The sequence below is a fragment of the Cibotium barometz genome, chromosome 30 (genome assembly GCF_041138505.1).
Source record: "Cibotium barometz isolate CiBa-2024 chromosome 30, ASM4113850v1, whole genome shotgun sequence".
Lineage (NCBI taxonomy): Eukaryota > Viridiplantae > Streptophyta > Polypodiopsida > Cyatheales > Cibotiaceae > Cibotium > Cibotium barometz.
The window spans coordinates 27,977,970-27,996,320 of record NC_141075.1 but is presented as its reverse complement, the minus strand read 5'-3'; the positions used below and the strand labels follow the sequence as shown (position 1 = coordinate 27,996,320).

Sequence of the window (18,351 nt, the reverse complement as noted above, 5' to 3'; positions counted from 1 at the left end):
TGTACATATATATATTTTTGTGTGTTATACATATATGTGTGTGTACATATACATATATATATGTATATGTATATGTATACAAACACACATATATACATACATATATATATGTGTGTGTATGTATGTATACACACACATACATATATGTATATATATATAATATATATATTATATATACATATATAATATATATATATATGTATGTACGTACGTACATATGTATGTACGTATATATATATATATATATATATATATATATATATACACATATGTATATACATATATGTCTAAACACTGACCTGTCGAAGGCGGGTCTCGGCCACTCGTATCTATTATGATCGAAAGACAAATCTCTAATGATCTCCGTTTAAGCTCGCCCACTCGTGTCTATTATGATCGAAAGACAAATCTCTAATGATCTCCATTCAAGCCGCTTTATAATTATTTAAAGCACAAAAGCGGAAGAGGGGGTCATTCAGCCTACAGTATATGAAAGTCGGAGAGGGGGTCATTCAGCCTGCAGTATAATTTACACACAAGGCATTTGAAGCTATACATGTCCGCTTATCTCAGGATCACCAAGTGTACAGTTGGCGATCATGAAAAATGTGACACGTACAATTATAGGAGAAACTATACAAGAACTAGTTAGAATGGCTCAGTATTGGGCTACAAGCCTGCATTACATGATGCAAACAACGAAGCATTATTATCCACCATCACATACTTCATGTCTTCCGAGGGTTTCCAATGCCGTTTCCTTTGATTGATAAACCAGTTGTTTATCTGCTTCTGATCTAGCCCAGTTGTTTCTATTAAATTCGCCTTTTCCGTCTCCTGCACAAAATTATCAGGACATCTTCTGTGATTAGAAGACAAAGTGCATTCGTTGTGTAGCATGTTGCAGTACTACTGATTTTTATATCGTATAACACTGTATCCTGAAAACCATGTAGCATTAATTACTGAATTGTATAGAACTTGCAAAAGGAAATGTTGCATTAATTACGGAATAAATAAGCTTGAATTATATAGCATTGGAGGTTTGTTCTAGTGGTTGAAAGGGTGGTTTGTTTTAGTGGTTGAAAAGGTGGGTTGTAACATGGAGATATAGGTTCGATCGGTGACTAAACACTTGATACTTACCGTACCCTCGCTTTGTAAAGGATATGAGGTGTCTTCACAGAGTACTTTGTTCTCTTGTGGTTGAAAAGGTAGCTTGTAACTTGGAGATATAGGTTCGATCCATAACTCGACACTCGATAGTTACCTTTTTGTAAAGGATACTAGTATTGCACCCGCGCGTTGCAGTGGGCTGACCAAGGTTCTAGAAAAGAACTATTCCCTCTCTACAACCATCTCTCTCTCTCTCTCTCTCTCACACACACACACACACATGCCCTCTCCCTCTCTCTCTCACGTACACACTCTCAAATGTTGAAACTCTCTCTCTCTCTCTCTCTCTCTCACGTGCACACACTCTCAAATGTTGAAACTCTCTCTCTCTCTCTCACGTGCACACACATATACACACCTGCTCTCTCTCTCTCTCTCTCTCTCTCTCTCACACACACACACACACACATATACACACCTGCTCTCTCTCTCTCTCTCTCTCACACACACACACACACACACATACACACATACACACACACACACATGCACACACTCCCTCTCTCTTCTTACACTCTCCCACACATAGAAGCGCTCTCTCTCTCTCTCTCTCTCTCTCTCTCTCTCTCACGCACACATACACATATGTAAATATATAGTATATACAATATTATATTTTAGATACATAAACCTATACATAGACACATATACTTATACATATATACATGTATTTAAAAAACCTTAGATGAGAGCATTTTAGAAATCAAATTCTTTATCTTGTTTCTTGCCCAAGCTATGCCCTTCAAAAAAAAGAAAGAAAGAGAGGACCCTTTTCCATGGATTGGTATCTCTTTTTCACCTTCATGAGGAGAGATTACCTTGCATTTGGATTGAAGCTAAAAGGATAACCCAAACCTCAAAATGCTAAAGAGTCTCAACATATGCACCTTTCATGTCCTACAAATCCTTCCTTGATGTAGATTCAAAATAGATTGACCATTAATTACTTTTCTTTGAATGCTTTTGGATAGGAAGATGTAGTTGTCTCCCCCTTTCACACATACCTTACGCATATCACAAAGACATGCTTTCTCCAAAATAGGAATTATAAATATAACTTCGTTACCGTCTACAAGCTACTACTATAGAAATGTAGCTCCATAAGAGGATTAAAAATTAAGAAACTTTGCATATGCATATATAAAACTAGACTAGGATTTCCTCAAGGACACAATGCTTTGGTTGAGATTCTAACTAAATTAGATCCCTAGGATTTAAAAAATTTTCTCTTCCACCCATAACAAGGTCCTCATTAAGGGTGAAGGGGGGTGAGTCCTTTCCAGTTTCCTAAGTACTATAGCAAGGCTGTCCCCTAACCCTCTTTATCTTGTAAAAGCCATGGCTAGTCATTGAGATTCAAGGAAAGAGACCTACAAGGTTAATTTGGAATATTGTGGATTTAGTAAGTAAAGATATCAACAAAGGAATAGATTCCCCACCAAAGAGCATCACGACAGTCTCTTTGTTATAGCTTGGTGTTACTACATGTGCTCGGTTACCCAAGTTTGTCTATCTAGCATGTGGTATATTGGAATTTGTTAAGCCCTATTTTGGTCCTACATTGACTAAATCAGCACAAAGTCTCACAGGATGCTGGATAGGTGTGGGACGGTGTGTTGGCACCTGCTATTTTTTGCATAGTGCCCAAGGGGACCCCTATGCAAAAAAGAGTAAGTTTTGGTGGGACATCATGTACATGTGGTGTTTGATGGGGGTGAAATTTTGTGAGTGGGTCCATGGGGCTACTACGCCTCCACTCAGAAAGTTTCACCACCATCGGTTATCGACGGATGGGCCGTATGGTGTGTTTCCACATACCTTGTACATAACGTCTTTCTACCACAAGCTGATGGTATAGTATCTCAGACAGAGGTGGCCTAGAGAGTTATCTTTCAATGTCCCTAAACATTTGTTGTAGAAACTATCAATCCAATGATTTAAAGTATATTTTTGTGAGGTATAGGATGATTTGTTAAGTAGGCTCATTGTCCATGGCTTGTAACAAAGGAAAGAGCCATGAAAAAAGATAAAGAAGACATTTGTCAAGTAGTCTCATTGTGCATGGGTTGCAACAAAGAAAAGGGCCATTGAAGGATTTCCTCTCAACCCACATCCAAGCTTGCACTCCCTCTCACAAAGGCACATGCTCCCAAGCTTCGAATGTATTTTTCACAAGTCCACCAATCTAAAATCTTCATAACTCCTTCAAGCATGTGTTTACATCCAACCTCTTCTTTGCTTGAAATACCCTCTCATAAAGCTTCTTTCAAACCCCTCCTTTGTGCAATTAGAAGAGATTAAATGGTGTGGAAATCATCTCAACCTACATCCAACCCACTACATCAAATCTTGGTGTTTTTTAGAGAGCCACCAGAGGGCAACAAAAATTACCTAAACATTCCCCCAATTATTTCACAAGATGTATGCACTCCTTGAGCATCACTACTCCCACTAACTTGGGCTTATTCTTTCTTCTAGCTTGACATCCCCCTAGTTATTTCTTGCATGTAGTAGGAAACTCCCTCTTTGAATTCCTAGTCAATATCTAAAGCCAATTTCAACCCATTGACATGGATCCTTTAGGGGACTATCATAGCGACATTTATACGGAGATACTAGGTATTTCTAGATCACACATCCACCCTTCCCTCGTGAGGTTCTAGAAAAATCCTTGTGGTGTTTTTGGCTTTCAAATAAACACTATTTGGCTTTGTTTTAGTCGATCCTACAAGAGGGTTGAGGGAACCCAGATTTTGGCCAATGTAGCTAGAGTTGCCATTTTTTTCAATATTTTGTCCATTTGGATGAGCATCTTGATTCATGAGACATCTCAATTTAGGAGATCAATGGAGCATAATTATTTCTCCTTGACTAACATCCCCTTCGTGACCTTTTTCATGCAAGAGGATAACCACCTCTTAATATTTTTTAGTTAACAAATAATTAAAGGGCCAAACGTAAATCACCAATAACTCTTTTGAGGAGGATATTGACCCCTTTGGTAGCTATAAATACCAGTTTTTTCACAATTTTAGACACCAGATTGACCCCTCCCCCCTTGAACTCTAAGTTTTGGATTTGGGGGAACCATTTGTAGTGAAACCTACAAGAGTGAAAGTACAAAATAGTTTTTTTTTATATCCATTTCAAAACTTTTGCCCAAGAAACCTTTTGGACTATTTGTTTGCTTGAAATGTCTTTTCTTTCTAACTATTATTTGGATCAATCCCATTGACACAATTAAAGGGTGTTTGTAACATCTAATAGAATACTTAAGTCATATATAATAGTGTAGAGCTATTATATTCCTAGATTGTATGTATCACAATCTTGGTTCCCTTTCTTACTCCAGGGGATTTCAGCTTAGTTTGACTTAGTTTGAGACTCTCAGGACTTGTTGGAGCCTAGGTGCCTTCCTTGCTTAAGGAGACTAAAGCTTGACACAACTAACCCTTGGTGTGGCTTTTCCTTATGCCTTGCTTAAGGAGACTAAAGCTTGACACAACTAACCTTTGGTGTCGCTTTTCCTTATGCACCCATGCTTATTTATTTTAATCTAACCTCCCTTTGAGAGTGGGAAATCATGGAGGGAGGCTCCCCCTCTTCACTTTCTTGACTCCATCATTTTGTCATGTTGTAATCTCGTTTTGAGTGGATGCTTTTTGTCTACTAATATAGGAAACTTTTTTCTAAGAAAATGTATTATCAAAATTGTTAGATACCCGTAACGCCGCTACGGGCGTTACCACGAGAGGGGATGGCCTCTGACTTGCCACCCATCCATAGAGGAAGAATGAGGATTGCCCCTCATCCCCCAGGCTATATAGTGTGTGGCCTGCCGTCCACACTAGCCTGGCCACCCATGACTCCGCATGGGCGTCCTCTCCCACTGAACCCCGGACATGGCCATCCGGTCTGCCGTCAGTCACAGGCATTACAGCCTACGTGACATTACCCCCCCTTAAGAAGAGTTTTCGTCCTCGAAAACAAATTGGGAAAACCTTTTGGAAATTGCACTACGGCGTTCCCAGGTTGCCACCTCCTCATCCCTATCTGTCCATTTAACAAGTACCTCCTGGTACACTTTATGTCGGGTTTGTCTGTCACAATACTCTAGAATCTTTTCAAGTTCATGTGGTATCTTTGGTGGCTCTATCAAGTCCACCAAAATCTCTGGAGAAACTACGTTCTCTAACCCGTGAACTGATTTCTTCAGTTTAGTAACATGGAAGACAGGATGGACTTGAGAACTCTCCGGTAACTCAAGTTTATATGCTACGTCCCCAATCTTCTTAAGGATTTTAAGGATTTTAAAAGGACCACAATATCTCGGAGAAAGTTTATTACACTTTCCCGTTTTCATGGTTTCTGACTGCGCAGGAACCTTGAGGAATACAAAGTCACCTTCTGCAAAGGTCACCTTTCTTCGTCCTTTATCCGCATAAGTTTTAGCGCAATCCTGAGCGCTACGAATGCTCTCACGTGCGGCTCTGAGCATATCATTCATATCTTCAAGGAAATCCTTGACAGATTGAATCTTCTCCTTTTCTAGGCCTACAGCCATCGGAGATCTCAGCTAGAATCCATACATTAACATGAATGGTGTAAATCCAGTCGCTGAGTGTTTGGAGCTATTATAGGCAAACTCCAATAAGGGCAAGTACTCTTCCCAATTAGATTGCTTCTTACTAACATAAGAACGCGACATATCCTCTAGAATTTGGTTAACTCTTTCAGTTTGACCATCAGACTCCGGATGATCTGCCGTACTCATACTCAGAGTAGTATCCAACTTTTTGAAGACTTCCCTCCAAAAATGACTGTTGAACTTTCTATCTCTATCCGACACTATATCTACGGGGGCAGGCCATAGAGCTTGTAGAGATGTTCAATAAAGAGTTTTGCCAACTCTGGCATTTTAACAGTTTTCTTCGTGGCAATAAACTTTGCCATTTTAGTTAACCTGTCCACTACCACCCACACCGAGTCATTCCCTCGACTCGTCTTGCGTAAACCGGTAATGAAATCCATGGAAATGCTTTCCCATTTCCCTTGAGGAATCTCCAGTGGATGGAGTAGTCCTCCAACCTTAAGACGTTCATGTTTATTGACCTGGCACTTACTGCATTTCAGCACATAAGTCTGGACGTCCTTAAACAAACTAGGCCAATAAAACTGTCTTTTAACTAGTGCATAGGTCTTCTGAATCCCAGGATGACCCGCACTTGGACTATCATGACTTTCTTTAAGAATTTGGGCCCAAAAGTCACCAATAGTTGGTACACATATTCTAACCTTGTAGAGTAAGTACCCGTCGTCAATGGAGTAATTAGCATATTTCTCCCCCTGACGAAGTTTATCACTCCCCTTTGAAGCCGTGGCAGTCAAAGGTGATGAAGGGCCTACGTCAGAACTCTCCGGTTCCAAACTATACCCAGAAGACACGGCTAGTCTCTCCGGACTAACTCTCGCTTCCCTTCTCATTGCACCTTCGGCTAGTCTCTCCGGAGTAGCAATACGTGCCAACGAGGGAGGTGGTCGCGTCTATGAAGAAGTGCGTACGCGTATAGCGCGCCAGACCTCTGTAAAAGATGGATCGTACTCACATAAACCACGTAGGGACTCCAAGAAATCATTCTTGAAGACTGTGAAACTAAGTTCATTAATCTATGACATGCGACTAAGTGCATCTACCACCACGTTATACTTACCTTTCTGGTAACGTATCTGAAGGTCAAACTCCTGTAGAATCTTCGCCTACCGAGCTTTTCTACCCTTCAGTTCATTTTGACTTGAAAGCCATTTCAGACTTTCATGGTCCGTCCGGACCTCAAAAGTAGCACCATATAAATAATGTCTCCACTTTTTCAGTGCATGAACTATCGCTTATAACTCTCGCTCGTAAGTCGAGTAGTTACGCTACGCACGATCTAACTTTTTACTATCAAATGCAATTGGACATCCCCTTTGCATAAGTACGGCTCCAATGGACTCATTACTAGCGTCTGTTTCCAAAACAAACGGCTCATTTGGATCCACAATAGTCAAAACAGGTGCAGCTGCTACAGTCACCTTAAGCTTATCAAAGCTTTTCTGTTGGGCTTCCCCCCAACTAATGTTTTTTGTTTTTGACCGTATAACTGGCCAGTCAGCGGGACTGCTATCTTCGCGTAGTCCTTCACATACTGTCGGTAGAACCCCGACATGCCAAGAAAAATCTGCAGTTCCTCGAGATTCTTCGGCGCTGGCCATTTAAGAATAGCCTCTACTTTTTCTGGCTCCATCCGCATACCATCCGCGGATATAATATGGCCAAGATAGTGAATTTCTATTTCAAAAAATTGACATTTGCTCTTCTTCGCAAATAATTTGTGCTCTCGCAACAACTCGAACACTAGACGCAAATGCTCTATATGTTCTTTCTGTGTCTTACTGTACACAAGAATATCATCTAGGAAAACTACTACGAATTTTCCCAGATATGGATGTAAACTACTGTCCATCAGCGTCATAAACGTCGCTGGAGCATTGGTTAGCCCAAATGGCATAACCAAAAACTCAAAATGCCCGAAAAAACGGGTCCTAAATGCTGTCTTCGCAACATCTTCTGCTTTTATTCTAACCTGATGATACCCAGATCTCAGGTCTATTTTTGTGAAGTATCTCGATCCATAGAGTTGATCAAACAACTCATCCATGCGTGGCATTGGATACTTGTTCTTAATCGTTATCTGATTAAGAGCCCTATAGTCTATGCACATCCACATAGATCCGTCTTTCTTCTTTACCAGAAGAATAGGCGATGCCCACGGACTTGAACTAGGCCGAATAAAGCCTTTGTTCAAATATTCCGTCAATTGTTTTTCCACCTCCTGTGCCTCGGAGGGGCTAAATCTATAAGCAGGTTTGCTTATAGGTTTTGATCCTGGCATAACTTCGATGCCATGGTCTACTTCTCTAGATGGTGGTAAACCATCTGGTAAATCATCAGGAAAAACATCCTGAAATTCCTCTAATAAATTCATTAAAGTATCTACGTACTTTTTCTTTAATATCTCATTCACCTTGGATTTTTTCTTGTTTGAATCACATGCATGCCAAACAGGGTTTTCAAACAGTGGGTCTCGTCCAAGGTTATTTTGTTTTTCTTGTTTGTCTACGCAAACATCATTTATCGTTTCATCTACGGAAACAGAATTCAAAAGAGGGTAACAAGCATATACCTCTGCTATCTGGTCTCTGCGGACCGCTGTACACAACTCCATGGAGGAAATAAGTGGTGTGGCAGGGACAGTACGGTCGCCCTGTAGGGTGATGGCTCTACCTCCGTGCTCAAAACATAGCGTATTATGTAAGTAATTCTGAGCTAGACTAGGGCCCAAGCCATACAGCCACTCCCTGCCTAGATATACATTTGCTCTGGCTAAGTGCATGACCTGAAAGTCAAGCGGAGCCTCGTAGTCCTGTATAGATAATGGGACCCCCAGTACTACGGTATTCCATACCGTTTTGTCATATCCGTTGGCTAGGCCAACAGTATACTCATGATCACTCCGAGTTTCAGTCAATCCCAACTTCTTGACTAACAAGTAGTTCAAGAAGTTGTGGCTAGCTCCATCATCAAATAAAACTGTGACTCTACGGCCACCTATGGTGCCATACATGCGCACCATGTCATGCGGACTTACAGTAGGCTGCCACATCGCTAGTGTCACTGAACAAGCGTGATGCTCATCACAATGACACACTGTCACCTCTCTGAACTCTGCGGAACTGAGAGGTAGTCTCTGCACTGTATGCAACTGCCTAGAAGATTTACCATCTTTTTTGGGCTCGTTGCCACTCGTGCTGGCTTTAGGCTTTGGACACTCAGCCTTCGTGTGCCCTACTTCATTGCAATTAAAGCAGCGATTTTCCTTTCGCCCTTGAATATACTGCTCTTTCTTTTGGATTTCGGTGTCTCTTTTCTTCCTGGATGGTCACGGTTTTTTAGACCAATGACCACCCTGTCCTTCCTGGTCCGTCCTATCCCCTTGTTTCTCACTGCGGAATCCTTTTCTTTTAAGGCCTGACCTCCTCTTTTCACTACTCTCGGCCCTGCTAGAACCACCACGTGCACTACGGCGCTTGATGTCATCAAATATCTGTGCATATTGAATTGCCTCTGCTAAGTCTTTAGGCTATAAGGGCTCTACGTACTCAAGGTAATCATCTTTGAGGCCTCTCTTGAAGCCTCGCAATGTCTGGAATGCATCGATTCCCTTTAGCTTGAGTACTATCTCCCTGTAGTTTGAGATGTACTGAGTTAGGAATTTGTTCTCCATCGAGCACTTGTCCCATAACTCCCAGCTTCTATCTGCCTCATTAACAGGCAAAAATTCTTTTCGAAACATCGTTTCTCAAATTTCGTCCAAGTGGCAGGGCGAGTTATCAAACTCATCCACCACTTGTACGCTTTGCCGGTTAATGAGAGGCTAGCCTCTACGGGCTGTATACGGCTAGGCTGCTATCGTAGCGCGTGCAAATCTGACCACTTTGCTAGAAACATAATGACTGATTCCTTGTTTCTCTCCTTTTTCTCACCACCAAAACTAGGCGGTTTTAAGTCTTTTAATAATGACGAAGCTGTCGCTACGGATGGCCCCGCAGGCGCATTGGCCTGTACTCCTGCAATTACTGGCGAGGCTACGCTCACCCGTGCCACAAGAGCTCGGGTACAACAAGGAGTCAGAGTACTAGCCGAGGCGGCTGTCAGTGCATCTAACCGTGTGGAGATGCTCTGTAGCATCGTGACTAAATCAGCCTAGACTTTACCCATAGTGTTCTATTTGGCATTAAGATATTTAAACAGTCCACTAGAGAGCTCCGTCTCTGTCAGGACATCAGCAGGGTCCAAAAGGTCATAATCGTCATCGTTATAATCCAAGAGGTCCTTCTCGGTCCCCTCGGCGACGTCGGTGCTCATGTCCTCTAGCTCGTCGACCAGAAAGGGGTCATCTGCCAATGCGGCCGCTGCGGGCTCGCTGTGTCCTAAGACGGGGTCAATAGACGAGGAGGGCACTAGCGGATCATGCGTGATCGACGAGCGCACTCCGGATCGAACAACGGTCGGGCGTGTACGGCCTGACAATTCGGTCGGGGTTAAACCCACGATCGAGGACAAGAGACTGGAAAAACCTAGAGAAGTAGAAGGCGGTGGGGACACTACGCCTAGCAGACATTTTTTATTCTTGCAAAAAATAATGCGAGAACTCGGAAATTACTAAAAAAAAACGCTAATAAAATGAGCAGTGGTGGAGAGAAAATAGTCACTCCCCTTTACGGTCGCCTGTCGATTTGTTTTGCGTTGCGAGCCTCTACAAGGATGCTTCCGGGATGCTCCGATCCACGAGAAAAATGCCCGCAACTCATATCAAAAATAAATTTTTGTTCGGGAAACTGTGCCTGAAAAATTCGGATTATCCCTTGTCGGGATTATCCTTCCTCCCCAGTCGAGAGAGAGGGTTTGTTTGAATTGAGTTTCATTTTTAATTTAATTAAAAATGAATAATAAAAAATATATATATATTTAAAAAAATAAATGATTTTTTCTTTTTTCTTTTTTCTTTTCTTTTTCTGGCCGCGGTGGCCGCCTGTTGGCTGGTTGGCTGGCCGTGGCCCTGGCCACCCGCCGCTGGGCTGGTCACCTAAGAGCTGGGCTGGCCTGCCTGGGCGCGCGCTGCCGTGGGCCTGGGCGCCTCCTCGTCTGACGGCACTCCACGCAGACTTTTGTTCACGCCCCCGCAAGGCTGTTCGATGGCGCACACGTGCTCAGACGGTACAAAGGTCAGCAAGTCGCCCCCGGGTGGCGCACATAATGGCTCTTTGCCCTGGGTGTTTTTGCCTCACACACAGCAGCTCCCACACGGAGCTTTAACGCAGCTCGTGGGGCTGCCATTTCCGTGGGCTTGCTCTTCGCCCCCCCCCCCCACACAAGCTTCTCTTCGGTGACAATTTCAACGGCAGACAGTGGGGCTGGTGTCCGCCCCCCCACACACAAGCTTCAACGGGCAGACAATTTCAACGCAGAAAAAAAAACAAAACGAAATTGCTTTTGCTTACCTGCGATGCTGCTTGCTGTGTGTGACGGGGAGAGAGAGAGAGAGAGAGAGAGAGAGAGAGAGAAAGAGAGAAAGAGTTCTTCCCTTCAAAATCTTGGCCACCTCCCTCCACACACTCCCTTGTCGAGATAAGGTGAGAAGATGAATGGTTGAAAACCATCAAGTGGGCTCTGGTCCCCCGTTCACGCGCGGACTCTCACGATCCCCTCGAACCACGATCTGATACCAGTGTTAGATACCCGTAACGCCGTTCTACGGGCATTACCACGAGAGGGGACGCCGGCCTCTGGCTCACCACCCAGCCATAGAGGAAGAATGAGGATTGCCCCTCATCCCCCCAGGCTATATAGTGTGTGGCCTGCCGTCCACACTAGCCTGGCCGCCCATGACTCCGCATGGGCGTCCTCTCCCACTGAACCCCGGACATGGCCATCCGGTCTGCCGCCGCCGTCGGTCACAGGCATTACAGCCTATGTGACAAAAATGGTTTTAATAAGTAGAAGATATGTGATTTTTTGGATCCATTGCGCCACTTCTAGATCATACAATTTGTCTCCCCCCACTTTTTCACCCTTTTCCTTTCATATGTAATATCCCTTCAAAGGCGGTTGGCTATGATGGGAGGCCCTTTCTTAACTTCATTGCATCATTACCTCATCAAATGGTTGTATTTTTGTTTTTATTTCATGCTTTTTATCTATGAATAGAAGACACTTTCTTGGGGAAAAAGTATATGAAACCATAATTTTTACAATGGTTGCCCTTGACAGCTATAATCTACTACTTTAATGGTTTTAATTATAAGATGAGTTATTCTTTTTTATCTAATGACCTATTTTTTAACCACATAACATATTTAAACATTTCTTATATTATAAATAAACATAATTGAAATGATCGGGTTCAAATTGAATCTTACAGTTGGGTATGGCCATTTGTAATGTTGAGTCCACCAATCAAGGAGCTTTTGCCTTGACTGTTTTGGTAGCTTTGATTTCTTTCTTTTCTTGAGGAATTGTTTCTTTAGAGCATCAATACATCCACCATATTTGCGTAATAAATGCTCCTTAAGCTTTTGGTCCTTTGCTAGTGGATCAATCATGTCACAGTCTACCAACTCGCTACAAGCATCGTCTTCTTCCACCATCCAACCATTTGCTAGCATGTGCTCATCAACTGCACATTATTCATAATAAAATTTAAATATTAAAATTTGTAAGTCATTACATGCTTCCAAATGCAAATCCTTCTACACATCTATTAGGAAAGAATAAAAGAAATAATGTTGTTCTAGATTTTTTTAAAATATTTCTAAAAGGATAGAAACACATTGTTTGATAAATTTTTCCTTTTGGTTTTTTTCATTAACCTTACAACTTACAAGGAACACATCACATTTTAAATAGGATAGGATATTTCATTTTTTATATAGAACTAAGAATGGACATGATACAATTTATATGATCTATTGATTAAAAGCATAAGAAAAATCCAAAGACATTTATAAGCAATAAAGAGAGCGTGGAAACTCATAACTACAATGAATAATGTCTTTTAGTAGCTACTATAATATAGTAGTTTTAGAGAGAAAAACACAATCCTCCATGTCCTTTGAAAGGCTAGGATTGAGACTAAGAACTCGATGAGACTTGCAAAATTTAATCTTTTATAAATCCCTATGTACCAACAAAGTTAAAACTAGGATTGAGTTTGAGAATCAAAGAAACTTCTGAAAATTTATCATTTGAAAATTCTCATGAATCACCCAATTCTAAGAACACTAAGCTTCTACATCAATCCAAGCTAACAAGTACATTTCCTTTATCAAGGACACTAATTGCTCTATTGATTCAAGCTAGTTATTATATACGTCCCAAAAATGTCTTCTTTTTCATGAGGTCTTATTTCATTCCTAGTCGCACATGGGAATTTCACCTAGATACTTATGCACACACACACACACACACACCATACTACTCACCACACACAATCCTAAGAACAATAAGCTTCTATAATGATCCAATCTACCTAGTACATTTTCTTTGTGAAGTGCACTAATTGGTATGTTGATCCAAGCTAGTTATTATTACGTCACAAAAATAACTTCTTCTTTCGGCCTTATTCCATTCTTAGTCGTTCATGGGAATTTCACCTAGCTACACACACTATACTACTCACCACGCACACCCGTGTACCTCAAAGAGGTACCACCCTTCCAAATATTAGCCACTTTGTAGGCCACGACCGCCTATTCCATGAGGTTTTATTCCATTCCTAGTTGTACATGGGAATTTCACATAAACACACACACACCCTACTACTCACTACACACACACACACACTTGAGTACCATAAGGGGATACGACCCTTCCAGACATTGGCCTCTCTATAAGCAGTGGACAAGCCGTCTATTCCATGAGATCTTATTCCATGCCTAGCTATACACGAGAATTTCACTTGGCTACACACACACACACACACCATACTACTCACCACACACACTGAGTACCAATCTTTGGACCCTTCCAAATATTGGCCACGTTGTAGTTAGTGGTCAAGCCATGGGATGAACCCCCACAAATTCCTCGCTCGACCGATTGGAGTGAACACCATACACAACTTTGGTAGAACTAGGCGTTGCAAGTCGAGTGATGATTTATCCATGTTACCATCGTCTCTGATCCAGCGCGTCAGCTTGAAAGGGGTAATCACCACACACACCATACTACTGACCACACACAAAAACGAGTACCACAAGGAGGTACAACCCTTCCAAATATTGGCCACTTTATAGGCAGTGGGGGGGGACAAGCCGCTTATTGCATGAGGCCTTCTTCCATTCCTAGTCGTATATGGTAATTTTATTTGGCTATACACATACACACCATACTACTCACCACAAACACACCCAAGTACCACAAAGGGGTACTACCCTTCCAAATATATGCCACTATGTAGGCAATGGAGAAGCCGTGGGATGAACCCCCACAATTTACTCGCTCCACAATTTGGGGAATAAATAATCGACGTTCGTGCTGGAGCAGAGTAGGAGGCGGCGGCAACGGCACAATGGACTGGGTGACCAAGCAAGCTACGCGCGACCAGGCAGACGGGGGCAACCTGCAACCCAGCAGGCTGAAGGGCGATAGTGAGCGGTAGCAACACGAGAATCCTCATGTCGGCAGGGCATCTCCAGTGGACGCCTATGCGGCATCACAAAATGGGGATGAAGGGTAACTCAGACCATGGCGGGCTACAGCATGCCTGTGGCAGAAGAGAGAAGCTATTGAGACATCCCTGAGCAGATACACATCCGTGAACCATGAAACACCAAACCTACAATGAGTACAACTTCCCCTTTCAGGCAGAAGAGGAGCTATTGAGATATCCCTGAGCAGTGACACACCCTGAACCGTCAAAGAGACATTCCATAGATGATGCTACAAGCTAGCCACCAATGAAAAAGGATTTCTATGGAGCCCGCAGGTTGTCTTTGCCAAATACTATCTTACACCTCGTGGCAAATACACATTGTGCTACGTTTTTTTGCGATTGTTAGCATTAATAGTTTTTTTTAAAAGGGTATGTGGTAAAATTTTACAAATCAAATCATAATTAGTAAGAAATTATACATCAAGATTCTTTGTTTCAATAGCTTTCCAATTATATATAGCATGATAGGAAATTTTACATTGTGGGTCATCTTTGGATCTTGTTAGCACATCCAAAAACTATGTCAATTAGCAATGTCCCGAGACATGATTTTTTGAGCAAGTTAACATGCTTTGACCCTACATTCTTCTCTTGCAAAGTTGATGACTACAACACTTTTTGAGTTTTGATCGTGGCCTCTAAAAGATCATATGAAAGGGCACTTGAATGCCTAGTGTGAACTTCCAAAGGATTTACAAGTTTCCAAACAAGTCTCATAATGGCTAGTGGACCTATAGTGTAAATATTTCCATTAGGCACACTTGACAATGTGGAAAGTCATAATGAGGATCTTTACAAAGTGGTTCAATTGCCTAAAAATGAGTATCACTAAAAGTTGATGTTTCCTCGGCATACCTCCCACAGTATGGCTATATCTTTGAGTCGGTGAGAATACTAATAATGTCTGACATTCTATCCCATATTGTAATTGAGAAGCAAGATTATTTTCCAAGCATGAAAGTTCAAGATGAGAAACGAAAATACACCCAATCTTCCATTACAATAGAAAATGTCTCCAAAAAGATGCATATACACATGTGTAACATATATATAAATATATATAAGATTACATACATATACGCATACGTAACATAACACTTATAATGAATTTATATATTTATGTATGTTTATATATATGGATTCATGCATCACTGGAACTGAAGGTTGACCTATGGGTATCCTTCGATGGAATCATGGAGACAGGTCTCTCCCAAAGAGACTAAAAGAGGGCCTCATCCATCTTATCCCCAAAGAGACTAGGAGCCAAATGGAGATCTACTAGTGGCACTCCTCAGTACAACCCCAAAGAGATTGGCAACCAAATGGAGATCTACTAGAGGTACCTCATCGCAACCTTGGGCACACCCTATAAAATACGTGCCAAAACAATCAACTTGCACCTTGAACCTCACCTTTCTAATCTTATTTATGACACATACACATGTTTCATTTCGAATATGAGTATCCTAGAAAACATCATCACTTTTTGGAGGGTGACTTCCTCTACCCAATGGAGTAGAGGAGATGCAACATTGTTTTTCTTTCTTGACTTCAACAAAGAAAATGAGAGGGTGGCACAGGATTCCTTGGAGGATACCATGTTATGGAGAAGATTCTTAACCTCTAGGATAGTATATTGTAGATAAGATTTGCAACCTCTAGGATCTAGCATGCTAGGGGAGGGGGGCACGAGGGAGGCTCCGCCCCCTACGCATCGTCCGACAATTAATTAAGTCCTCATATAGGGGTCAAGAAGATATTGTGTCTTGATCTCTTTAATTAGTATTAGAGGGTGCCTCCCTAGTCCCCATTCTTTTATTTTTTTTTTTGTTGAAGTAATGATCTGCTTCCTTAGGCACATGTCATAGGATTACAAAGCACTAGTCTCCCCATTCCCATCTTGGAGGAGTTTATAGATGCAAAGTTTGGGGATGAAAACAACAACCTATCTCTCTACCATCTCCACTGGTTTGTTGCCACCATTAAGGAGTTTTGCTTTACTTGAGGTGCCTCCATCAATTGACATTAAGTTATATGGTCTTTGGGTTAGCATAACTCCCAACCATGTGACCTTTTAAGGGCTTCTAATGGTAGGTTTTTTACATCAACTCCCATGTGGATAGACATTTCTTTAGAGGAGAGATTAGTCTCTCTCGTGAGCATTGGGAGAAAGCTACTCTACTAGCGTTATCTTAACACTCATTAACTCTCCTTGGTGGTGGTGACTAACAAGGTCCTCCTAGCCACACTGTCATGCATCACTTCATGTTGGGCATTCACTTTGACTTGAATTGGATAGATCCGGCAGCTCATTTGGAACTTCTTATGGGAAAAGAGGAACATGGAGCGTAATCATTTAGTCCGCTCGCATTGAAGGCCTCAACAAAATTAATCCTACAACCTAGAGGCAAGCATGGGAGAACTATGGAAGGACTTCCTTCTTGCTTGCATCTTCGCTCACACCCCTTCCCATAGAGGATAGTGGTCAACCGACATTACGTGCATCTTCTCTAAGGCTACTTTGTGCAAGCTTGGCCCTTCTTTTGGGGACAGTTTTTCCATGAGCCCCATTCAAGATTTGAAGGCCCTTTGTCCATTCCTTTTCCAAGAGTAGCCTCATGCAAGGATGAGCATCTTTGACATCCTGTCACGTGCACCCTGCACTGGGTACACAGTGACACACTGGCATGATCATCAGTACAACATTTGTACAGAAGTAGAACCTTTTCTAGGATTATTTGTCGTACACCATGACTCCATTGTGAGCCCTCAGTCTAGGGACATTCACACACGAGCTACCTAGGTGAGTCTCTGAGCTTTAGAGGTCAGTCAGATGTTAGTCCTCTTAACCCACTTGGAGAAAAGCATCATTCAGAAGCATGTAGTTGTTAACCTTAGCATTAGATGCATGTAAAGTATTTTAGGTTCATACACATAGAAGGGGGCCAGCCCTAAGCCAACCCCAAGGCAACCCAAGGGCACTATCATATATTCGCACAGGAGCCGACAGGTATTGCTAGACCCCGACCAGCATCTCAAGGCCAACTGATAGAAGATACAGTACCCGACCAGCATTTAATACTGATCGTCTGGCATTTAGTAGTCGTGAGGATCTTTTGTGCACCCGACTATACATTTCCTCAGTCATGGAACTTTTTGCATCAGTCGACAGCCTCCTAGGGGTAGTCGACTGCTCTTTGAGGAGGTATGAAAGGCATGGCCTCATTCCCACATTATTCATTCAGGTATACAATAGTGAACAACAGCAGTTTAGCATTCCTACTCATCTCCAGGCAACAAGGAAGATACTCTTCTACCTCAGCCAGCATATGTGCAACCCTACAATCATTTAGACGTGCATCACTAGCTAAGGAGAGTCTTCAACAGAGCCTCAACATACGGTCTTCCTCATCCTTGCGTTGGGCATTCATATCATTTGTACTCAGCATTGTACAACATTTCTCCAACGAATAATATAAGAAAATACTTATGCTTGCAGGAGGGCCCTTGGGACCCAATACTATGTCGTCTTCTATATTCTCTCTCTAATCTCTAAAGTTGATTATAAAGATTCTCACCACATAAAGGTATAAAGAAGGCTCTGTTATGCATTATCACGATCAACCATAATGCATGTAACATTGGTATCAGAGCATTAGGTTGGTAACCCAACTCCGCTACCTAAAGAAGTGAGAGCATGTGCTGGATGGTTAAATTGCAGCTCAAAAAAGAAACCCAAGCCTCTACCATGTTGGGAGAAGGAAGGAATGGAGGCACAAAGCTTCCAAATAGAAAAACGCTTCCACCAAGCATAGAAGAGCTCGTCAGAACAATGATGGAGCAAATAAATTCTCTAAAGATG

General features: G+C 42.0%; 1 protein-coding gene across 2 annotated transcripts in view; it reads right to left on the bottom strand.

Moving 5' to 3' along the window:
• Positions 1 to 398: 398 nt before the first annotated feature.
• The window catches only part of LOC147621343 (homeobox protein knotted-1-like 1), a 67,931-nt gene continuing 49,978 nt past the window's right edge, over positions 399 to 18,351 (bottom strand). The window contains exons 4-5 of one of the 2 annotated variants that reach the window (XM_086824540.1): positions 12,196 to 12,452; positions 399 to 837 (exon numbers count right to left, since the gene is read on the bottom strand). In XM_086824540.1, coding sequence (XP_086680666.1) covers positions 670 to 837; positions 12,196 to 12,452 — 425 coding nt within the window. In that variant the 3' untranslated portion in view covers positions 399 to 669. The remainder of the gene's footprint in view (positions 838 to 12,195; positions 12,453 to 18,351) is intronic. The other variant, XM_086824541.1, reaches the window with a different exon arrangement.